This window comes from Sceloporus undulatus, chromosome 1, assembly GCF_019175285.1.
Source record: "Sceloporus undulatus isolate JIND9_A2432 ecotype Alabama chromosome 1, SceUnd_v1.1, whole genome shotgun sequence".
In the NCBI taxonomy this organism is placed as follows: Eukaryota; Metazoa; Chordata; class Lepidosauria; order Squamata; family Phrynosomatidae; genus Sceloporus; species Sceloporus undulatus.
In genome coordinates this window covers 147,818,661-147,844,068 of record NC_056522.1, presented here as the reverse complement: position 1 = coordinate 147,844,068, position 25,408 = coordinate 147,818,661, and the positions used below count along the sequence as shown (strand labels likewise).

Below are 25,408 nucleotides of genomic sequence, written 5' to 3'. Positions count from 1 at the left end.
AGAGATTGCCATGTTAAGTAAAGCCATGTTCAATGCCCAAACGTGCTGTTGTGTGAGTTTTGGAATGGAGGTTGGGGGTGTTTTGCCAGAAAGGGAAGTCTATTTCTGACATCTGTCTAGAAATAATGCCCAAATGTCCTCCATTTTGATCATGCCTAAGAAACAGGCATTTAGATCAACATTTTTTTTAAAAAAAAATCAATTTTTTCGCGTGTCCTCCATTTTTAAAAAATGTGTCCTACATCTGGGGGAAAAATTGTCCTACATTTGTCCTACATTTGTCCCGGTTTGGAGGGCCTGACTTATGGCAACCCTACATATGTTTAGTTTAATAGACTATTTTTGCATTATCTCAGTTCTACAATCTACCAGATGTTACTGGCTAGAGTTTTTGAACTACCAATGATTGAGATTCTATCCAGGAACCCAGGAATCACTGAGGTATCACCTGATAATGTGCCATGTTCCAAGTGGTGTCATTTGTTTTGTAATTGTGCTATTCTGATCCTATCTGTGGCAATTTTCTTCAGATTTTTTATTTGTTGCTTTGGAAATGCTCCAAATGGTTCACCACTGGAACCACAGTTGTTTTCTTTTCTCAGAGGCATTGATTTTTTTTCTCTCTGCTGAATATAATAATATATTTATAGGATATGATAATTGATATATAATGTTAATTATTGTAGATGATGATAATGATAATGATGATATAATACTGTATGTATGTAGGCTTGTTGGTTTGTTTTAAAAATCACAACACTCCAGATAATTTAATAAAAGGCTTCACTCTACTTCAGGGTAGAAATCATGCAGCACTCCCAACATTATTGGAATGCAACTGTCATCATTCCTCAATGTTAGCTCTGCTGTCTAAGGCTGCTGGGAGTTAGAGTCCAACAACATTTGGAGAACTACGTAATTTCCACCCCTGTTCTAATATCTATCCACAAGGAAAAATAACACCAAAACTACTGAAATAGGAACGATTGCCCCCACTCATCAGTACACATGCCTAGGTTAATTTGATTTGGTGAGTAAAGATTCACATGGTACAGGGACTGATAGTACTATACAGACTGTAAGTTGTCTGGGAAGTTAAGAAACATTTCATTATATTTTATGTCCTAGCATAAACAGAAGAAATTAATTAACTAATAGTAAATATTTATACCTGCATTTTGTTTTTGTTTTTAAATGGCCTAGTACTAAAAATGTGATCAATATGTGGATGGGGAAAAGTTAAACAGGGTGGGGGAGTCTAATCATCTAAATGTGAATAGGAAAATACACTTTGAAAGCTTTAAAGTCTTTTGATTCTGTGTTGTTTTTAAGACTTCAGTACTTGGTCTCTGAGGAAACTCCCTGTTATATATGTCAATGCATTGCTCAAAACATTAACTGACAGGAGGCGAGCAAATTCAGCTTTTAAAACTGTTTGGTGGGAGAGGGGGAGCTATTGTTCCTGAAAGCAGATGGACAGGACAATGGCAAGGCTGAGGGACACTGGGAGACATTTGTCCAAACATAAGCCAGGGACATCACAGGAAGGTTAGTATCCCATTAATGAGGTCCTAAATTTCACATGGAGGCACCAGGAAATGGAGCAATAATGAGAGACAATAAGTGGCGAGACACGAGAATAAGGTGGAGGCCCCAACCGCTCTGCATACTCTTTTAAGTATCACTAAGCACAAAAATGAGCTGGTACAAGCATGCTCTGAAATGCATCCACTAAAAAGAAATCCTAGTATAGATACCATATAAACAATACAATGCTTGGTCAAGACAGCACTTCACTTAGAATAGCTTGTCTGAGAATGGCATCCCCTTAAAGCATGGATGGAGCAAGGCGGCCTTCCCTTACTATTTCAGAGTGAGGAGCCCCCTCTGCTTGGTCCAGGATCCATGATGCAATGCCAAGTTACTTCTAATTAATTTCCAAGGCTGCATCCACACTGCAGAAATAATGCAGTTTGACACTGCTTTAACCACCATATTGCTATGGAATTCTGGAATTTTTCATTTATTGTGGCTCTCTGATGGAGAAGGCTAAATATCTCACAAAACTACGGATCCCAGGATTCATAGCATTGAACCATGGCAGTTAAAGCTGTGTCAAACTGCAGTATTTCTAAAAACCACCCTTCCATTCATACTAAGGCAAGCAGTGGATCATTTTAAAATAGGCTTACCATTTAAAATGCCTCATTTTTTACTTTTACATCTTTCACGGACCATCAAAAACAAAATGTGTGCCATAGTTTTCTTCTTTCCAAATTGTTCATAGTGTGAAATAACCAATTTTTCGAACTGTAAAACCAAGTGGTATGTAATAATTCTGGTAGCTGATTAACAAGTTCACCAGTGATCCAAAAGTCATTTTTGAAATGATTTGATTTTAAAACTGTTTTAAAATGCAAAGCCATTTTAATTGTTTTCAATAACTTTATTAGAAAAGATATTAATTAAAATAAAAAACAGCCGCTACCAGTTGTAGTACACCAAAACATCTAATAAGTTAATACTTTTTGGATAATATTACTTATAACTAATATTAATAACATAATACATAATACCACAGAATCAAGTTAGTATTAATTGTGATGACGTTATAAATGAAGAGGTAAATGTGTCTCTGCACAGAAGTTGGAAAAATTACTTTTTGGACTTGAAGGGGATTTGGAGTTGAAAGGAATTACTCTCTCCAGACTACAATGCTCAGAATCCCCAGTGGCCATGATGGCTGAGAGATTCTGGGGCGACTAGTTCAAAAGTTACTTTTCCAGGCTCTGTCTCTGTGTAGTACCAACTCAGATTATGGATGAGGGTTTACAGCAATGAATGGTCCTCACATTTTGAATGATACCCAGATATATTGAATGATGGCATATAAATTATTTATGCAAGTTCAAAAGTAGGAAAGACTCCAAATTCCCTTTAAAAAGTTAAATAAACAAATTCCCTCCAAAGAGAAATGTGGCATGTCAAGTCAAAGAATAAGCTGGAACCAGTTAGCCTGACATCTACTTTTCTAGGTAATTTGTTGGGGTTTTTTCATGTGCTGAGCCCACACTTACTGTATAGTCTAAAGTGATTTATCCCACAGTTGAAACAGACACAGATTACCACCTCAGTTGAGCCTCAAACCAGGCCTAAATCTCTCTGAAAATGTAAAAAGGTCTTGATGTTGATTAATTTAAAACTCAATTTGAATGGGACTTAATCAGGTCTAAACTTTGCTGAACTGCACCCTTTGGGTTCCATTTTGTGCTGAACAAACAAATACATCATCAATTATTACTATTATTATTATTCTTCCCACCGCTCCCCCTGGATCAAGGCAGGGAACAACAAATTAACATACAACATGCAACACACAACATGAATTAAAAACATACATCAGTTAAAAGCGAACATCTGTGATATATATACAAAGGAGCAGTGTCTCCTATGTATGCTTGCAATTCTTGCCATTCTTGCTACCCCAGGCCAACTGCTACTGAGTGAATTTCTTACCATCAGTAGTACAACAGCCTTCAGGAGGTGGTTTCATCTGATAAGTGACAGGGGGGCTATTTGATTCTGAACCCTCCTCCTCTTCCTCTTCTTCCTCCTCCTCTTCTTCATTATCAGCTCTATTGCCTGCTAAAAGGTATCATGGGTGCACAATTACCTCCAAGGTCAGATCAAATTCGGGTTAGCGCAAAGGTTTGGCCTTTATCAGTGACAACTCTTTAATGTTTCAGCTGCTGGTTAACTGAGGGACTACACCCAATGAAGTTGGATGAATCCCACAGGTTTCAACAGGACCCTCTTTGTCTCCCTATTAGTACAAGAGTATAGGCAAATCTTGGGATGTTATTATAAAACAGCAATCCACCATAGCAATCCACCCTACCCTGGACAAGTACTTACTTACTTTCAGAGTTAGAAATTAGAAGTAATATTTGACTAACTTTTTTTGCCACAAACGAACTAAAATCGTAACTTGGGCTGCAGCCACACTGCAGAAATAATCCAGTTTGACACTTGAACTGCCATGGCTCAATGCTGTTGAATCCTGTAGCTATTTTGGGAGTTAGCTAAATCAGTTCCAGTCTGAATTCATATCACATCTGGTGACTAAATCAGCCTCTCTGTTAACAGGGAAAGAGATGGGAGATTACTAAATATCTTTGTCTTATTGGACCACCACCCTCTGGCTTTTGAACAGAACTTGTAAGATTTATTTTGACTACAATTCTCAGAATCCACTGGTCATGATGGCTGATGGTTTCTGGAAGTAGTAGTCCAAAGATGTAACCTTTCAGAGCATTACTATCTGTATGTGTGCCTTCAAGTCACCTGTTGACTTATGGTGACCCCATGAACTTCATAGTTGTCTTAGCAAGGAATACTTAGGTGGTTTTGTCAGTTCCTTCCTCTGAAACAGAGCCTAGAGCACCTGGTATTCATTGGTGGTTTCTGATTCAAGTACTAACCAGGACTGACCCGGCTTATCTTCCAAGGTCAGACGAAAACTAGTGCCTTGAGTGTATTTAGGCTGAGCACTACCTACCATGGTATTTTTCAGGATCAACTTCATAAGATGAATTCAAGAGGCACTGTTTTTCATCACTTCTGGAATGCAGAACTGGATAGTGCTTGTTGGTCCCATCATGTTTATGCTGTGGGGTACCAAAGGGTACTATTTTGTCCCTAAAGCTACTTATCTCTGTGGAGCTTGCAGGGAGTGACCATGAGGAGACCTGAAACCAAATTCTGTTTCTCTGGAATTCCTGAAGCAGGGGAGGCTCTACACATCTTGGACCTGTATTTGGATGAGGGTTGTCAAGCGCATGCCTAAATCCTGACAGTACAGAAGCTTTGTGGGTATGTGGGATCAGCGTCCTGTTGTGGACAGGATCATACTTCCCCTGAAGGAGCAGGGGAACCATCTGGGGATACTCTCTGATCCAACTCTATCACTGGAATCACCTTTTACAAGTCATTTTTACAAGCTGTGCTGGGAAAGACAGCTAAGTCATTCCTATACAACAGCAGTGGGAACTGCGGACCATCCTTGTAGAAACCCTTGCTCCACCATCCCTAATTGGAAAATAAATATAGATGAAAATAGCCTCAGAGGGCAATGTTTTGACCATAAATACTGTCTTGGGGGCCACAAAGAAAAAGCACACACTTTAAAAATGATAAGAATTGGCTTCTGTTCACGTCTGCTAACCACTGACACCGTTAGCATGGTCCATCAAGGGTCAAGAGATACAGAATTTTAGATATGCTTAATATGATCAAACCATATATAAAAGAAAATAGCTAAATATACTTTGAGTTCTCTCATTGAAACCAATGATCATGTCATTCTTTAATTGTTGTTGTTACAAAGTACACTGCAGGTGGGAACTCACAAGAATACAGACATTTTATTTTATTCAGCATGGCAATGCTCTCATATTTTGTGGACATTTCCCATTATTGTTGTTATTTTAAAAATATGGTCTTTTTTCTTTGTCATGGCCAGGCACATTTTGCAATTTTTTTAAAGTGAAAGAATCAGTGAACAAACTATTCTTGTGCAGCAAGGCTGTCCTTTTATTTATTACATGGTGACAGGATGCCATGCTTTTGCCCCTAGACTGCTGCTAAAGCACTAAGGATACATCTACACTACAGAAATTAATGCAGTTTGACACCACTTTAATTGCCATGGGTCAATGCTATGGAATTTTGGGGCTTTGTAGATTTGTGAGATATTCACCTTCTCTGTTGGAGAGCTTTGATGCCACAATAGAAACTACAAATCTCAGGATTCCATAGGATGGAGCCATGGCAGTTAAAGCGGTGTCAAATCACATTAATTTCCATGGTGCAGCATCAGCTTAAGGGGTAATTAAAGTGAAAATGCAGAGAAGAACAGCCACAAACAATAGGTAAACCCAAATAGTGTAAACCCATCAACTCAAAGGGACTCAGGTTAACTATTGACTTACCAATTGCTCATTGATTTAATAGGCCTACTCTAGTTGGGACTAACATTGAATGTAGCCCTAAACGGTTAAATTAAATAAATTAGGGTTTTTTAATGCAATATGTGTGTGCTTTTAAATCATCTGGATAAATTTCAATTTAATTCACACAAAATTTCCAGGGACAGCCCAATTGAGACCCAATGATTTCTTAACACTTTAAGAATGAAGTGTGAAAAGGACTCCTTTGTCTCAGAACAACACCCAAGCTCTTGCAAGGTCTTTTCCCATCTGATGTCATAATCCACTTTGTGACATCAGACTATGTTGCTCAGGAAAATCTCTTGAGATCTCAGGCATTTTATCTGAGGAATAAACAGAAGAAGCAGATGGATCCTTTAATAAAGGTTCCCCCCCCCCCCAATTCAATTGTCCTTATTCAGCAGAGAAGAATAGACAGCAAAGGATAAATGTGGATGTAGTACAGTATAAACAGATGTGTTCCTAAACAGGCTTTTTAAATGGGTAGCATACTGTTACACTGTTCAAGATTATCTTAAATACTTATTTGATTTCTTTTTAAACGTAATGTACTAAATACTTGTATTTTATTGATAATGAATCTTTCCACACCATTCTTAGGTGGCTTTGAAAGGGCATATGCACAGGGGGATAAAAAGGAAATACTCTGCAAGCCGATAAGAAGAAACCAGCAATTAGCCAGAGGAAATAGTTGCACCAGGGGGATAATGATGCCTGCACATTGTCAGATCCGTCAAGGTTTCTGAAGTTTAGCAGTTAAAAAAAATTAATTGGATGTGTTGTGAAAAGAATGCTATGCCTGCTTGGGCAAATCTGAATATAGTGGCTAAATACTTTTGCATCCCAGGAAGTGATATTGGAGATAAAAGCAGCAAAGATCAACACAGGCTGTCTTGAAGGAAACTCAATAAAATATTAAATTCTGAGAAAATAAGATATCTGTGGTTCATTCATGGCACTTTGATTTGAGCCCAACATTATTGTTCCATTAACAATTCTCCTAACATATTTATAAAATCTTTGTTAAAATCAAAGCTATCAGAAGCATTAATTAGGTAACACTATAATTCTACATATATATTGTGGGTGTGTCCTTTCAAGTTTCCCGTTGACTTACAGTGACCCCATGAATTTCACAGGGTTTTGTTAGGCAAAGAATATTTACAGGTAGTTTTTCCAGTTTCTTCCTCTGAAATATAGCCTACAGCACTTGGTACTCACTGGCAGTCTCCCATCCAAGGACTAACCAGACCTGACCCTGATTAGCTATCAAGATTAGGAAGAGTCTGGTGCCTTTAGGGTATTGTTGTTGTTGTTGTTGTTGTTGTTGTTGTTGTTGTTATGATAGAGTTGTTTGCGAGGTGATGGCAGCTTACTCATTGTTGTGTGTTTACCTGATTGTGCAGTACTATCCTTACTTTTTATAAACTATCATTTGTTTATACTCTCCAATCTGCCTGTACATGAACCTATGGTATAAAACTAAGTTATGTTTTAAATTGGAATTTTGTAATTGTGCTGGCCAAATGGCTGTAATAAAGTTATTATTGTTGTTGTTGTGTACCTTCAAGTTGTTTCTAACTTATGACCCCCCCCCCCAAGGTGAAACTATCACAGGGTTTTATGGAGCTGAGAGAGTGTGACTGTCACTTGCCTAATGTTACCCAGTCGAACCCTGATCTCCAGAGTTTTAGTCCAATGCTCAACCGCTGCACATGCTGGCTCTCCATTACACCCTATGCCCTTAATTTTTGTTAAATCCTTACTTCCACATTAAGTAGATTAGGATTCCACATTTTTATCTCTTTCCAACAAAGGCAAATAAATGCAATTTTAGATTCCAGTTACTGTACAGTGGGCCCTTCCATGCACTGGGATTTGGTTCCAGGGCACCTTCTGGATACAAAAAGTCCCATTATATACAATGTCATAGTAAAATGGTGTTCCTTATATCAAATGGCAAAAATCAAGGTTTGCTTTTTGGAATATATATATATATATATTTTGGGGGGGGGATATTTTTCAAGCCATGGATGGTTCAATCCATGGGTGCAGAATCTGTGGATACAGATGGATGACTGTGTATGTTTAACAAGGCTCCTTTTAGCAACAGAGCGTACGGCTATTATCCTATGGACAACTACTTGTCAGTAGGTTCCAGTTAGAAAATCTTATTTATTTCTAAATAAATATAAAAATTGGATATTATTCCTTCTTTAATTTGACCCCTCCCCCAACCAGGATGATGCAACTCAGAGAGAGCAAACAGCTAAAATCACAATGTGTGTAGTCCTAGTCCTTGCTGAAGTGAACATCCTGTGTATTCGGGCATACTACTGTACTTCAGAATGCAGATAGGAGGTGGAAAAGATTAGGAGCTGGCAGCCCAGAGGCAAACAGCAAAAATGCCTCCCCTGTGCTCTCCTGCCATTGTCACCCAAGTAGGGGTTCTATCCCCCTACACAATTATAATATCATGATCCCACTGTCATGGTAATGCCCTTTGAAAGTCTGAGAGTTGATGTTTAAGGTAGGGAGTTTAACATTCTCAGCCAGTGTCTCGCCAACCACAAACAACATGATTCCATATAGGATGTTGCCATAGCAGTTTTGAAGAGGAAGCATAGTGCTATAATGGTGTCATGAGAAAGGAACCCTGGGCCTACTCTTTTTAAAAGATCAGCCATGATTGTGACCTTTTGTCAGTGCTGGTGGCTCACTTCTGCAAACACACATTTACTGAAGTCGTACACACACACGTATTTCCACCTCACCCCATCCAGCAAAATTCTTCTCTGTTAGAGCATGACTTGTCCAAGGTTACTCAGATATAATCTGAACCGCAGAAAAAATGCAATTTGGCACTGCTTTAACTGCATGGATCAATGTTATGGAATTCTGGGATTTGCAGCTTTGTGAAATGTTTAGCCTTCTTTGCCAGAGAACCGTGGTGCCACAACAAACTACAAACCTTAGGGTTCCACAGATGCAGCCTCAGTGGGCTTCCATGGCTGAGTGGGGATTAAAACCCTGACTTCCTCAGTCCTGGCCCAACATTCAAACTACTAATTACGGCTTTTAAAAATCTATTAATAATCAAAAATAAAAATTAAATTCCCTCTACTGTAATATTGCAATTCTATTTTCTCTGCCCCCATGGAAGCCTTTGTGACCTTCACCTCTCCAGTATCAGTGCTCAGAGCTTGGAATAGGTGAGAAGGGGGAGAGAATTGGGTTCTTGGCATGAGTTCATGCATAAAGGCTTTGTATAAACAGGATCCAGAGAACTTGCAATCCTTGAGCGTGCCCTCAACAAGAGAAACATTGTTTAGTAGTCCTGAAGATGTCCTACATGATTTCCCTCCCACTGCTTGCAATGAGAGAGAAATGGTCAAAACAAAAACACAGAATATGAGTGGCAAATGCCACTTCTTCCTCACCTCTACCAGCCTTACACTCAAGTGTTGGGACAATTGAACCTTTGCATATTTCTAGACCCGTGATAGCGAACCTATGCCATGCGTGCTGGAAGTGGCACTCCGGGCCGTTTCGCCGAGCACGGGGACCGGGGGAAGGAGAAACCGGCATGCGCATGCCCGTTCCTCCTTCTCCCTGCCATTTTCAGACCTCCCGCTGTCTCTCAGAAAATGGCACTGGAGAGAAGGAGCCAGAGGTGTGCATGTCTGGCTCCTTCTCTCAGCCTTTTCCCAGCATTCAGTTGCCTATTGGAGACAACTGGAGACTGGAAAAGGGTTGGAGGGAGGCAGCTGCTCCTCTCCATAGACCTTTCCCAGCCTCCAACTGTCTCCAGAAAGACAGCTGGGGGCACGGAAAGGACCCTGAGGAGGAGCAGCGGCGGCGTGCCATGTCCTGGGCTCCGCTGCGGCCCTTGCAGCCCCAGACCTCCCTCTGGAGAGAGAAATCTGGGGCTGCAAAGGCCACGAAAGAGCCCAGGATGGCAGGGTGCCCAAGCCCTTCCCTTTGGCCGAATGGGCCCTTTGGATCCCGTTCAGCCAAAGGAAGGGGCCGAAGGGAAGGGCCTGGGATGGGTGCCCAAGCCCTTCCCTTCAGCCTACCTTCCCTTCAGCCGAATGGGCCCCTTGGAGCCCGTTTGGCCAAAGGAAAGGGCTGAGGAGGAGAAGGCAGGCGTACGCCTCCTCCTCCCCGCATGGCTTCGTTAGATCTCCTTCGGAGGACACCTCAGTTCTAGTGAAGACCTTCAGAAATTAGCAGGGGCTGCGCGCCTGTTGCTCCTGCCCCTCACGGGCCCTTACTGGTCCTCAGCTGTCTCTGAGAGACAGCTGGGGGCCAAGGAAGAGAAGGAGGAGCAGGCGCGCACCTGTCACCCCCTCACACCCTCCCCCCCACTTCTAGCTGTCTCTCAGACAGCTGGAGGTCAGGAAAGGGCACAGGGAAAGCCCCACCCCCGGAGGGTGGAAGCTCTGCCCCTGGTATGCGGCTCTGCCCCCGGCACGGTGAACCAAAAAGGTTTGCCATCATTGTTCTAGACCATGGCAGCTGATGGTTTTCATGTCAATGAAGTACCGATCCAAACTTTTAAGGAGCTATCCAAGCTGCTGAATCTATTTGGGAAGAAAGTAGTCCAGATCTTTGATAGTTCCTTTAAAGTTCAAACTAAAATTAAGAGCAGATTCACCACCCCACTGACATGGAAGCCACCAGCCACTATTGATACGTCATCCTCTCAAACAGCAGAACTGAGGATTAGGATCAAATTTTTCAAGAGAGGGATGTGATTCTTTGCAAATTTTCTTCTGAAAGGAAGTGACAAGTAATGTTAGCAATTCTCTTTACACTACAAGTAAGCCTTCAAAAACTATGCAGTTTTGAAGTCTACAATATTTGCATTTCAGAATATATTCTGTGCAAAATTCACAACATTTTTTTATAGGAAACATAATTTTCTGCAAACAATGCTGTTTTCTGTGCAAAAATAGCACAGGAAATGTTGTCTCCTGCACATAAAAGTTGTTTTCTGTGTAAAGCAACAATACACAAATTTTGTGTGGAAGAAGTCCTGAACTACAAAGATTGTCATCATTCTAATATTCTTCTCATTAAGGTTCCTTAATATTTCTCAAATATTTTGATTATTTTCTTTCAGTGAATTTTCTTTCAGTGAAAATTAGGCTACACATTTGAACCTTCCCAGGAAAATGTAAAGACCACAGTCCAGTACAGAATCAGACCAAAGTACATCTAAATCCACAGATACTGGCCCATGCATTAATTATCATTACTTAATCAACAAATTAGGAGTAAGCTCAAATTCCCTTTGAACATTATTAGTAGGAAGAACAACAACAGCAAATAAGCATTTCTTACCTTCTAGAGATGAAAGCTGTTGTTCAGCTTCTAAATATAGCTGTGAAAAAACTGGCCTGGGAACTAAATTATTTGACCGGAGAGAGGCTTCAATAGAATTATGGAGCACTTCTTCAAAGCGTGTCGTCTTCAGCTGCCCAGCATAAGAATTTCCCATCTTCTTAAAGAAATACAGTTTGAAGAGGAGTTTTTTTTTTATTAAAAAACCCCTATTCCACATAGAGAGAGAGAGAAAGAGAAAAGAGAGTATATCAAGTTTTGTTCTCAGAAAACATGAAAAAAACCACCATATTGTCAAGTAGCATTTTTCTTAGAAGAGAATTTGACATTGTCCTTCACAGAGCAATAATGATGGGAATTTTACAGTATTTACTAAACAGGTCCTGCAGGTAAATGGCCGGAAGTTACAGCAACAGCTTTCTGTAATTTGCAAATTCTGACACTTTCTTGTTGTATGAAATGAAGTAAAAACAACCTATGGCATGGTTTGAGACTACCTTCGGTGCTGTAAATTTCAGGAAAAACACTTTTTCAAGTTTTGAGGTTTTTTTATTTTTAATAGTAAAGTTGTGTTGTTATAAAACAGGGTAGAAAAACAGGCTAAGAGTCAACTGGCAGATTCCCACATCCCCAAAGATACATAATTTAAATGTATTTACTGTTCTCTGGGATGGTTCAGATCAAAATAAAAACACAGTATCATAAAATCATACATAATATAGACACATATATAATCAGAAGGATAGAAGAGCGACAGTTTTACAGTTACAAATAAATAAAGACTATTATAAATAAATCGGCAAGCTAGTAAACCTGGAAAATGTCAATTTTAATCTGGAACCAAGATGTTATAAAGGTAGCACCAGGCAAGCTTTCCCAAGGAAATGATTCTACAGACAAAGGCTACCATAAAGAAGGCTGTCCTTCTCTCCTCCTCTGGTGCCCATCATCCTCAGACAGTGCAGATACCTAGAGACTCAGAAGATCACTTTAGTTCATGGACAAGCTGACGTCAGAGTGAGTTCCACTAAATTTAGTGAAGACATATTTGTGAGTTGTTAACATATCCCACACCCCTCCCATTAGGTATGGGGTTTCATAACTAAAATCTAGCTCTGGGCATGTTTTGAGAAAGAGTCAGACTGACCTCAGGATTTCTGGAAGACTTAAGTTCAAAATACATTGCAGAAATAATCCAGTCTGAGACTGCTTTAACTGTCCTGGCTCAGTGCTTGGGAATCCTCAGTGCTTGGGAATCCTGGTAATTTATTGTGGCACCAGAGCTCTCGGACAGAGAAGGCTAAATGTCCCACAAAACTACATTTCCCAAAATTCCCTAGCATTGAGCCAGAACAGTTAAAGCAGTCTCAAACTGGATTATTTCTGCAGTGAATTTTGGACCCTAGATAAGACAAAAATAAATGCTAAATGGGCATGCTAATCATGCCATTCCCCCTCCCAGGCTCTTCGCATTTTCTTTTGTAATGGAGACAACGTGAGTCTCATTGCAAAAGTAGTCAAAGACCGTACCTTCCACCTCATGTCATGTTGAACTCCTATTCACTCTTCCGATCAGACAATCCAGGGATTGTTTTAGATCCAGTCAGTCTTTTAGCACTCCGGAGTTAAAATGATCAGGACCCTTTTCTCAATTCCATGGGAAAGCCATCAAAACCCTTGCTACATCATGTGGTAACATCAAGCACCCCTCGAGGGTATGAAATAGGACATAAATATCCAACCCGGCCAAAGCCATTTTGCTCACAGGCCATGTGTGCACAAAGACTCCCACAAACTCTCTCTCTCTCTCTCTCTCTCTCTCTGTAGCCTTCAGGCACTGTCTGAGCCACTCTCCATTTTCCATGGATGCCTCTCTTCAGGACTGGTAATTATCACCCGCTTCAAATACCAATTTATCTCTACCCAAGGTTCCACACCTTCCTTTCTGATAGCATTGTATAGTTCTTAAGGTTTCACTGTTTTTGTATGTTTACATGCACTCTTGCACATTTCTAAATAAAACCCTTTCTTATTCACTGAAACTGAAGTCTCTCTGCAGTTACTACATAGATGAAAAGATCCCCTGAGTTACCCTCCTTTCGCAGGCCTCCTTTTGAGCTATACTTTCCCTGCAATTTCAAGGAGATGTTGGTGCTGCTGGTGGAGATCCACAATGTCCCCCTGCACCTTGTAAGGTAACAAACGAATTAATATATTTAAGATGAGGTTGTTATATTTAAGATGGTATCCCATTGCTTACAGGGTAGTCCAAACATGCATATTATCCATTCGTTCGTTATATATGTATGTATGTGTTTACAGAATTTATATCCTACTTCCTTCAAGACATTATCTAACAACTGCAATATAAAGTGATGACTTTTATGTGTGAATAAACCATCTTAATATCAAATACCACAGATAGATTTATCACACCGCACATCACCTTAGACACAATGTTTATCATTGAAATCATTTCACACTTTTGTATACACTATGGTCCAAAACACATTGTAGAAATAATCCAGTTTGAGACCGCTTTAACTGTCCTTAGTGCTAGGGAATCCTGGCACTGTAGTTTATTGTGGCACCAGAGCTCTCTGACAGAGAAGTCTAAATGACTCACAAAACTACATTTCCCAGAATTCCCAAGCATTGAGCCAGGGTAGTTAAAGCAGTCTCTAACCAGATTATTTCTGCAGTGTGTTTGGGACCTATGTAGCCAAATGAGGCATAATTAGGTGATGAACACTAATCTGAAGATCTGATTCACACTTACTGGACTGAATTCCCATTAATCAGGCTTAGGGAGTTACCAATTTGTGTGTTTGTGCTTTGTTTTGTTTTTTAAAAAAGATGCACCATAAACAGCTGGTTATGTGACTTGGCCTGTTGCTTTTTAATGCAAAGAGGCTGGACATTAGTGAGAAGGTAGAAGGTTCTTAGCATTAAAACAGTTGCTTAGAAGTTCACAGTTTTACTTGGCTAAGTAACATTTTGGGATTACATCTCCCAGAATCCCCAAACTATGCAGGATGAGGGTTGCTGGCATTGCTAAGTCCAAGGGTAATATTTCCATTCTTTGTGCAAATAAATAAATAAATGGCAGTCTTAAAAACCACAACAGATCTCTGTAATTTCTTGACACCCCATTCTTGGGAAAATGTACACATTGGATGACCCTGAATGTGTTAGTTGAGCAGTAAAACGGCATCAGAAAGTTTGACATGGTGGGCCTTGGTTTCTTGTGCTTTGAGCTCTGTGTCTGCTTCAGCAGCAGCAGTACAGATTTATGGCTTTCAAACACTCCCAGACGCAAGTGGGGTGTTGCAAGAGAAGGTTTCAAATGTCTGTGAAATTCCAGATGAGGATCAGAAAGACTCAATGGCTCTGTTCTAAAGGGCCCCCAGGTAATAGGAAGTGGGGAGAGGAGGGGACCCTACTGCTAACAGCATAGCCGCTGAGGAAAACACATTGCCACTGCTTGCAGAAAGAATACTAAACATTTAAAAAAAAAAAGAGGGTGAGGATCAACTTTAAATAGTCATTTATATCTATAAAATCTATTTGCAGGAGGAGCCATGTTGACCATGCAATGAAATACAACAAAATCCTTACTGCAATGGTACTTTTTTTTTCAGGCTAGCCAAAAGGAACAGAATATATTATACAAGGCTTTCAAAGCTCATTGGTTTCTTCATCAGCCAAAGTTGTTATAAAGCAGGGTCAAGCAAGAAAGGCATCAACCCTCCTTCAGGACCATCTTAAGCACCATTCCAAGCAAACAGACCAAATAATACACAGACATGTGACTTTGATATGGCTATTTTTCTTCTCCTTTGTGATTTTTAATAATACCCAGTACTGTGAAGTGGTTTGACTATCGTACCAGACTCTGGGAGGCTAGGTTTTGAATCCCTGCTCAGCCATGGAAACCCACTGGGTGACCTTGCGTAAGTCACATTCTCTCAGCCAAAGAGGGGGGCAATGGCAAACCTCCTCTGAATAAATCTTGCCAAGAAAATTCTCGGGTAGCATCACCATAAATTGGAATCAACTTGTAGGTACATAATAACCACATGACTTCTAACAATTTAGCCTAATGAAGAAGGCAAAAAGCTTGGATAATTTTTGTGCTTTTTGTTTAATAAAGGTATCACCCTGATGTATATTGTTGTGGGGTTTTTTGTATCTAAATCCATGGGATGATGTGGGAGGGGGCGAGGAGGCAAATAAAGACCACATGAGAGCTGGCTCCAACTATAAAAATAAGTCCGACCACACCCTTCAAAAAAGCAGCTTTGGATAATATACCAGAATGATGCAGTACTATTTTACAGTCGTGAAGGGAATTGGTAAAGAGGCAGAAAAAGACCATTTCCTTTCCTATAAAAATAAAAATAACTATAAAGAGAAAAGTGAAACAGTACTTGCTTCCTTTGCTGAGTACAGTTAAAGGTAGGGCACTTTTGTGGTTTGCACGGTGAAGAGATTTTGAACTGAGAAGGTCCCTACTGTGTTGCTCCTAGCAGGAACAGGCTAGTTCAAGTTTGATCAGCATAGGTTTTGGTTGTTCACTTTGAAGAGAAACAACATGGATGACCATTTTCTTCTATCTCCTGAAGATGCCGTGGCTTATGCAAGAAGAGTCCATAGAAGAATAAGACCATAAAAGCTTATACAGGGCTGGTGTTATGACATTGAGAGAAAAATTAGAAAAGTAGAAGATAGCATCAGACAGGAAAACATTCAGTCTGTAATGGTATTGCTTATGGGCTTAAAGTTTTGAAGGCCCTACTTTCCACACAGAAAGTACCCGAATGGAGGATAACAGGAATGTAGCTATGAGGGGGGCAATATGAGGATAGTGTCACTCTGATAGGAATCCTGCCCTCCCCCAAATGGACTTGTCCTTGTGTCCCCAAATTTCTAGCATTGCAGTAAGACTTTGAAAACTGTTCTCACATAGAATTACAGTGTGCCTGTGCCTTACGCGGGGATCCGTTCCGGACCCCGCCACATAAGACATTTTCTGCATGTGCTTGAGCCCCATTGAAACTAATTGGGTTTGTGCATGCTGTGTGGCGCAATGCGTGTACCAAGGGCATGTGCACATATCCTCTTTGTCATGCGGCTTTCAGCATAAGCTGAAAGCTGCATATAGCACATCCATGTATGACATGAGTGCACTGTATTAGATTTGCTGTACAGTTCTCCTTCCACATTTGTGGGGGTTAAGGAAACAAGACCCCCACAAATGTGAAAAAACCACAAATCACTCCCCCCACACACACTCAGAAGCCAGTTAAGGGATGGATGGGCAGGGGAAGACGAGCAGAGGCATGCGCTCTTTTTCCCACCTTCCCGTCCCTTTAACTGGCACCCTGCCCCTTTTCTAGCCAGATCTCTGTGTTCCCAAGGGAGTGATCAGGCAGGGAAAGGCAGGAGGAGCCTCCACCCCCAAGCCTCTTTCCCTGCCCTATGGCTCCCTGGGCTACTCAGGGAGTAATCAGGCAGGAAAAGGGTCTTGGGGGTGGAGGCTCCTCCTGCCTTTCCCTGCCTGATCGCTCCCTGGACAGGCCAGTGAGCCATCGGGTAGAGAAAGGGTCTGGGGGGGTAGAGGCCTTGACCTCATGAATCATCAAAACCGTGAATCTCAAGGCCGCTAATGCAGCCAGAGAAGTATTTGTATTCCCATGGTCACACTACCTGCCCCTTTTCCCTGGATGCCTAAACTCTATTTGTAAATGTCCAATGCTAGTTTTAGATTAATGCAATGCTAGAAATTTGGCAACACAAGAAAAATGTCTTATGTGGGAAGCAATGCTTTCATCCCCCGCCTCTGCCAGTGACTTATACCCTGGTGGATAGGAATAATTTATGCCGCTTGGGGAGGGTGGCATAAAAATGAACTTAAAACTTGCATGGAGAAAATAATAACTCCCATTAGGAAGCTAATCCAAGATACATTGGTGCTTGAAAAGTTTACACTCTTTCTCCTTCTACAAAAAAAAGCTGAATGGTTTGGAAAGCAAATTTTATTTCAGTACTGCTGATGGGACAGCATCCTCTACCTGATGCCAGCAGGTAAGCTTAGAGCAGTGGTTCCCAACCTTCCTAATGCTGCAACCCTTTAATACAGTTCCTCATGTTGTGGTGACCCAAACCCATGAAATTATTTTCATTGCTACTTCATAACTTTAATTAAATAGGTGTTTTCCAATGGCCTTAGGCGACCCCCATGAAAGGGTCATTCGACCCCCAAAGGGGCCCCGACCCACAGGTTGGGAACCACTGGCTTAGAGGGTTCACATTAGTTCCAAAGGCAGGCAAAGGTGTGCCCTCCATTTCACATTTACCTGGTCTCTCCTCAAGCACCAGAGGGCTGAGATAGCCACCTACTTCTGCTTAATAGCTGGACCAGCCCTGCTCCCCTTTTGCCCTGGAAGGGAGGGGAGAGGGCAAATTACAGCTTTGAACCTCCCTCCTTTAAGCTTCAAATGCTTGTACAGCTGAAACAGTGCTGCACATATAACACCTCTTCTCCTATACTCACCAAACACAAAATGGGGGGATTCCGCAAGACCCCTAGCCAGCTATAGCAGCACATCTACAGTGTCCCTTCTTGCACATACAATATAAGCAAAAATCCAGGTGCATCAACAGAAGGGAATAGTTAGTATAAGCCAGTAGTTCCCAAACTTTGGTCTTCCAGATGTTTTGGACTCCCAGAATTCCTGACTAATGGCCAAACTGGCTGGGGCTGCTAGGAGTTGAAGTCTAAAACACCTGAAGGACCAAAGTTTGGGAATCAATGGTATAGGCAATCTCACTCTTCCCCACTGTAACATTATTTGAGGGTTGGGGTGTATGTCTCACCTTTTTCTGTATTATGAAGAAAATCTTAAGCAATTTCAGACTATAGAGTGATAATACTCTGATTCCACTTTAACTGCCCTGGATGCATCCCTTGGAATTCTAGGCTTTGCAGTTTGTTGAAACACTAGAGCCCTCTGGCTGAAAAGTGTAAATGCTCCTCCCTAAGGGATGCAGTTGCAGCTGTTAAACTGGAATCATAGTGCAATAATTGTGTACTGTGAAAAGGTCCCTTCTTCCTGGGAGTTTCCTGACTTACATGGAACAAGTCTCCTACAGTTACTGCTTAAACTATGATTACAATGTGCTAGCTGGAGAACTTTGAGAGTTATAGTCCAAAGAAGTAATTTTTCCAAGCTCTGAGCTACAATGTAAATCTAAGGCCCAAGACAGACTGCCTGAAAACAGCAGGCTGGAGACGTCTATTTTAACTCCGGAGGGACACCGCAGCAGCCAAAAACCAGGTTCATTTTACGACACACAGCGCACGTCATGAGTGCACCATTGGCGTGCCAGTAATGTAAGTGACATGCAGTGACGTGTATACACTGCATGTCCCTTACGTCAAGATGGCCATGCTCATGTGGATGGGATGCCACCATGATGCTGCCACCATTACATGCTAGGGTTCGGGAGCGTGTGATTAATGTGTGCTCCCGAACCCTAGTATCAGCAGCGGTACACCCTTTTTGGCCCATCTGTCTCGAGTCTAAGTCAAGGTTGGGAAATGTGCGGCCTTCCAGAAATTGCTACACAACAACCCCTATCGTTCCTCATAATTAGTTATGCTGCCTAAAGCTGATGGGAACTGTAGTCCACTAACACCTAAAGAGCCACACATTTTCAAGACCTGATTCATTCACTCATTATTTTATTTAAAGCATTCACATATCACCTTGAATCAGTTATTTCAAGACAATTTGCAAAAACGAAAATGAGTAAAATAGCAGTAAATATATAAAAGACAAACAACACACCATAATGCAGTTAATCATAGAATCATAGTGCTAGAAGAGACCACAGGGGCCATCCAGTCCAACCCCATTCTGCCATGCAGGAAAGCGCAATAAAAACTACTGTCAACAGATGGCCATCCAGCCTCTGTTTAAAAACCTCCAAAGAAGGAGACTCCACCACACTACAAGGCAGCATATTCCAAAGTGATTTTAAAAATCACCTTGTTTTAAATACTTAACACTTCACAAGATGAAGGAGCTCTCAAAATGATTACATTTGTATAATGGTGAAACAAACCAAATATCCCATAAGAAAATACACTGCAGTTAACACACACTTCTGTGCATTGATAGGAATATAGGGCCAGAAAGTAAACATGAAGAGAAAGGGTGGGAGCTTAGGAAAATGCAGATGACTGACATCGAACACAGTTTTAACTATGAAAATCCAATCTTCATTGATTACTGCAGAGAATAAGTCAGTGCAGATGTAGTTTATATAATATACAGTATATGATGATGATGATGATGAAATGTGGAATTGCCAGGTTAAAGCAGCAGACAGACTGAATGAACTTTCTTGCCATATGTAATGCCCCTGAAGGAAGGGAGATGTCCCCTTGAGTTGCCCATATAGGGGTAAGAAGAAGAGGAAGAAGTAGTAATAATAATAGATGTTAATTACAAGATAAAAATATTTGTCAATTTATTGGAAAAGTCTCAACAGAAACCAATATCCTCCCCCACCCGCCACCACTCATAAAAGATATGTCTGTGACTAAAATAGCCAAAATGCGTCAAAACTACTGTATCTCTGCCTCTTAGCATTATGCTTTCAGACTAGAAGCAATACCAGTCAGGAGTGACCCATAATTTCTGCTTTGGAACTAGGACTCTCAGTTCTTAGACGTCTCTTTCACGGGGTTTGAACTTTTATTTCGTCCCTTGAGTCCTGGAGAGCTTCTCCCAAATCAAAGGGCTGTAACTCTGGGAACTGAAACTGTAGCACAGGCTAAAGCAGGCCTATACAATATGGCAATAAATACATTAGGCAATAGAATAGCATCCTGTAAGAGTTGCCTTATTCCTCCCCTACAGGAAGCTCTGTATTCGAATGCAGATTTCTTGCCTTTGCTTACAGACCATCATAAATACTGCAGGTGTTGGTTTAGAAAGAAAATAACTACTGTATGTAAGAAGTGTCTCTGGCCGATGTGCTTTTATCTTATACCTAGACCAGATCCCTACAGCTCCTGTTCCACTCTTTTCTGTCCTTCCCTCCCAACTTCCTTCCCTTCAATTCACTTTTTCAGTGTATTTGCAAAGGACACCACTAAAACCACCACAAAATTAGGTCTGAAAGACCTACAAGCTTGAAATAAATAGAACTCATAAAAGCAGCACTGAGGAGGAAAGCAAAGCAGTGGTCATAGCCCATAAAAACAAGGAGGGGGTCCATAAATTAGGGGAGAGCAGACTGCAAATTGGGTTCCTCAATCATCTCCAGGGGTTTCAGCCATTGCTTGGAAAAGTAACTTTTTTAGACTTCAGTTTCTCCAGTAATCATTCTGTCTGAGCTTTAGTCCCCAAAAGTACTAGTTCCTCTGGTTCTAGCCTAGGGCTGTTATTCCCAGGATTCAGAGTTGACAGCAATTTTTTTTCAAACTGCATCTGTAAAAGTGAATTGATATCAGCCAAAGGTCTTGCTAAAATAAAAATCAGTTAAGTCCTAAAGGTTCTGCTACGTTCCTTTTTCCCTTTATTTCCCCTTCTCCTTTTTAACATTTTTTTTCAGAAACACATCTTCCAGTGGGTTTCATCTCCTTCCCCTGCTTCCGAATGGTGAGTAAAAAATCAGAGAATGTGCATTCACTCTCTCTCTCTCTCTCTCTCTCTCTCTCTCTCTCTTTCTCTCTCCCCTTGCTGCTTAAAGAACTTTCTATCCCACACCAACAAATTAAAATGAACACAGAAAACATGACAACTGGACCAGGTTCAACATGATTTGTAAAAATGGCTAATTATAGCCTACCTGATATGGCAGTTCTGTAAAACACTTTGCAAACAAGGAAACAGGACAATGTGATTTTAAAAATACTACAAGGTGAGCTCCACAGGCCTATAATCAATGCTAGCATTAAAAAAGCTGTAGTTAAAAGACAGACTCCAATTCTCTAAGTGCTAATTTGGGAGTAGATCCCACTGAAATCTAATCATACTGCCAGTGTGCTGCAAAGTATCAAAGCCTATCCATACATAATGCATGATTTTCACTTTCTTATGCCTTTCGTTGACCACTATATCCTTTTAAAAACAGGAATAAATGTGTGTCCTTAATTATGTTTTGATTTTGAAGCTCATATGGCCTATTACAGTGACTTTCACTCTTTTATATTTTATACAACTATGCAATTGCTGTTGTTATTGTGACAGACTCTGAAAACTACAAAATTACAAAGGCGTGACAGACTTTGAAAGGTACAATTGCATCAGGAAGAATTTGGGCAGGAGTGGCACTGGGGCACAATTCACATTTATTAAATTCAAATATATGTGCACTAGACTTACAGCCATTTTACCATGCTATGATTTGTGTGACTTGTCCTCGTCTTTATTTTTGATTAATCAACCCCTTCTTCCCCACAAAGTTCTTGACGTTAGATTCTATGTTGACATTAGCTTACGTTTAAAATTTATAAATTGTTATGAATGAACACTGGCCTCATTGCTGTGTTTTTCAAAACACCAAGCCAGTACACCGAAGATCCAATTAGTCCTACAGGGACCTCTAAATAAAACAAATGTAACCTTGAAGTATTAGCTTCTCTGGCAAGGATCTTATACAAACATACACACACCCTTTGCATAAAAAGCACTTTAATACCATAAGCATACCTATTTGAAACTGCTTTAACTGCACATAAACCCACCTCCTTTTTAAATAATCCTGGTAGCTTTGTGAATGTTAGAATTCTGGATCAAGAGGTCCAAATGACTGGCAGAACTCCCATTGGAAAGGGAGAGATGTGAGACGTGAAGTGCAAGGACAAATGAATTTGTTCACTTCTCTAATGCTTGTATATTTCTTAAATGCAAGTCAATGAGTCCAAGGAGTAGATGCCAGGCACAGATGCTGGCAAAACATCAGGAAGAAACTCTTGTAGAATATGGCCACATAACCCAAAAACTCCACAAAAAAAACAAGGAATAGATTTTGCAAATGTTTTCTGAAAACTTAATTATAACACTGGAGAAAACATCCCAATCATTAATCCTTTTCAGAAAGCCAACTCCTGTTTATTGGAAACCAGCACACAATGTTGTGCAAAGTCTATTTTGGAGGCTTATAAAAATTTGCTTCATCCGTCATTTCTCATCTATATAAATTTTAATCCGATAAATGTTTGGGTGAAAAAAAATGGAGTTGTTTTTTTAAATTCAATCAAGACTTTGTTTTCTTAAAATTTATTGTGAAGTGAAACTCCCCAGAGATTTCTCCCTTTGTATTTTATTTTTAATTGGTTTTTATTCACAGTACATAAAGCTGAGTGAAGAAGTGACTATATTTTCCCCAGTCAGTGGCTTGATATGTATTAGGGGGCATACATCCATAAAATCGTGTTGTTGTTGTATTTTGTGGCAGTACAACAAGGCACAAATATCAGTTTAACTATAATAGAACAAATTTGATGCTGTTATCAAGCAACGCAATCCTCACCCAAACATTTATGGGATTTAAATTTGTACAGATGAGAAATTATGTCAGAATTAGCCAAAAGTGGACCACAACCTACTGGTGGACCACTGGACACTTTACAGTGCAGCTTGCTGGTAGCAAAGAGTCTCACTTCATGTCTCACATCTCTTCCTTTCTAGACTAGGTAGATCTTGGTCTGATGCTGCCAAGCACTTGTATCCTCGGGTAAAACTGTACAGTCTGGACCTTTTAACACAACGTAACAATGCTTAACTGCTCCAAAATCACAAGTATGCATCCATGTTGTGGAAATTTAAGATAGACTGATGGACCCCATGCACCCTGTCAATTCTAGTAAAGAAAAAAAAAGAGTCAAGCTAGGACACAACTGGGCTAAGTAGTAATATGATTTTGGAAAACAAGCAGGGTCAGCCCTGGTTAGTATTTAGATGGGAAACCATCAACAAATACTAGGAACTGTTTCTTCAGAGGAAGGAACTGACAAAATTGTCTCTGAGAATTCATTGCCTAAGAAAATCCTATGAAATTCACAAGGTCACCCTAAGTCGACAGGAGACTTGAAGGCACATACATACACAAAGTCATCCTTTGCAAGATTCGCACCAGAAAAATCTCAGTGGCACACAGGAAGGACAAAAGACAGACCCAATTTCCTCAGAGCAAAATATACTGTACCTTATAAAGTGGAGGTGTGCAGGCTCCCAATTTACACCTTGTAAGCCAGTCCCTTGCTTTGAATCATCATGAACTGAGCACGGCCAGGGCACTTGCAAAGATGCTTAACAACTGCTGCCAAAATAAGCTGTGCTTGAGTTTGCCTCCCTTTGATTCAGGAGAGAGCGGCTGTCAGCCTGACTGGGTAACCCTCTGGAAACAGCAGCGTGTGAGCAACTAAACACTTGGTCAGGTCATCATGACATGAACATTCTTCTGTGACAGCAGAACAGAGGAAGGATTCAAAGCTATCTCTGTTATGTTCTGTGGCCACGCCAGAAACAAAATAAGGGCTACACCATACCCCTGCAAGCTGTTCTATCATTTGTGTGCCCGATGGGCTGGATTATAAATGGTAGGATTCCCCCCCCCCCTCCGCCCCCACCCGTATCTTATTAACATAGAAGTGTTGTGCTAGGTCATGTTGCTCCTAGTCAAGTACTTTACAGTCTGACAGTCTAAGGCACAGTTAATGTCAACAGTCACACACACTGTTTCCTTTTTGAAGAAATAGGGCTCCACTTTGGACTGCGGATTTTAAAAATCTTTATAGGTGTGGACGTTTTAAAGTTCACAGGCAAAAAAAATGAACGAAACATACGAACCGAAGGTGAGCTGTACAGCCACCATTTGGTATAAGTAAGAGACAAGAGAGAATGGGTGGTGTTGTGGCTAGGATGAGAATTTCAGGGGACAGAGGAAAAGCTTCGTAATCATGTTGTCTCTTCCCATGCACTCTCATTGAGATGTGAAGGATATGATTCTTGTGCTTTGAGAAGGCTCGGCTATGCAACAGAGTGATGAAAGGGGAAAGGGAAGGGGAATTTAAGAATTAGAAACTGGTGTGCAAGACAGTAGAGGAAAAGCTGTCAGCAGAGCTTGGTTTGGTTACTTTGGGAGAATTCTGGGAGTTGCAGTCCAAATCAGCAACTTTTTCTAATTTCTGGTTGCTCAAGGATCCCCAGCATCACCTTTGTCACCTACCAGTCAGATCTGCTTTAGGCCTTTTCAAGTCTGTTTTCTTCCTATGGCCTTCTTTGACTCCGAGCAATGTGGGTCACACTTTGGGCATATCGCAAGATAACGTAACCCACTGGAAAAAATGGTATTGCTTGGTAGAGTGGGAGGCAGAAGAAAAAGAGGGAGCTTGTGCTACAGGTGGATTGATTCAATCATGGAAGCCACAGCCCTGAGTTTGCAAGACCTGAGCAGGGCATTTGATGGCTGCAGATCTTGGAGGTCTCGCATTTATAGTGTCACCTTGAGTCAAAAGTCAACTTGCTGGCAAATAACAACAGCAGCAATGTAAGTCCTAGCGTAGGTTCTGTCGTACTAAATGATCTGCAAGGTTTTTTTGTCAAGTGATTAACCTAGTCAAAAGTTGAACTCGGGGGGTATGGCCAACATCCCTAGCTTTGATAAAAACTGCTTTATGAGAACATTTCATGAAGCCACTTTCTGGTCCATTTTTGCTATTTTGAATTGTTTTAAAAATCTCGTAGCCTGCGCATTCTTCTTCAGTAATAACATTCTGCACATTTTCCAGCATTTTCTCTTCTTCCATTGAAATGTATGTGCATTTGTAATAAACTAATTTTAACAAGGTAATGAACTGCTGCCTCAAAGGCAGCCTCCTTTGGGAAAAGGAAAAGCATCTGACTATTATAGCTTGGTACTTTACTATTTACCCATTACACCAGCATTTGAAAAGGATACCTGCAATTACCAAGTATCTGACTATCTAGAACTCTTAAAAATTCTTCCTTCAGATGTCCCAGGAGCCAAAAGGC

The 25,408-nt window shown here is 40.7% G+C and overlaps 1 protein-coding gene across 2 annotated transcripts in view; it reads right to left on the bottom strand.

Moving 5' to 3' along the window:
• Positions 1 to 23,805, bottom strand: part of GREB1 (growth regulating estrogen receptor binding 1) — a 103,698-nt gene extending 79,893 nt beyond the window's left edge. Inside the window, exons 1-3 of one of the 2 annotated variants that reach the window (XM_042446658.1) lie at positions 23,580 to 23,805; positions 11,355 to 11,563; positions 3,517 to 3,645 (exon numbers count right to left, since the gene is read on the bottom strand). In XM_042446658.1, coding sequence (XP_042302592.1) covers positions 3,517 to 3,645; positions 11,355 to 11,511 — 286 coding nt within the window. In that variant the 5' untranslated portion in view covers positions 11,512 to 11,563; positions 23,580 to 23,805. The remainder of the gene's footprint in view (positions 1 to 3,516; positions 3,646 to 11,354; positions 11,564 to 23,579) is intronic. The other variant, XM_042446657.1, reaches the window with a different exon arrangement.
• Between the last annotated feature and the right edge of the window lie 1,603 nt (positions 23,806 to 25,408).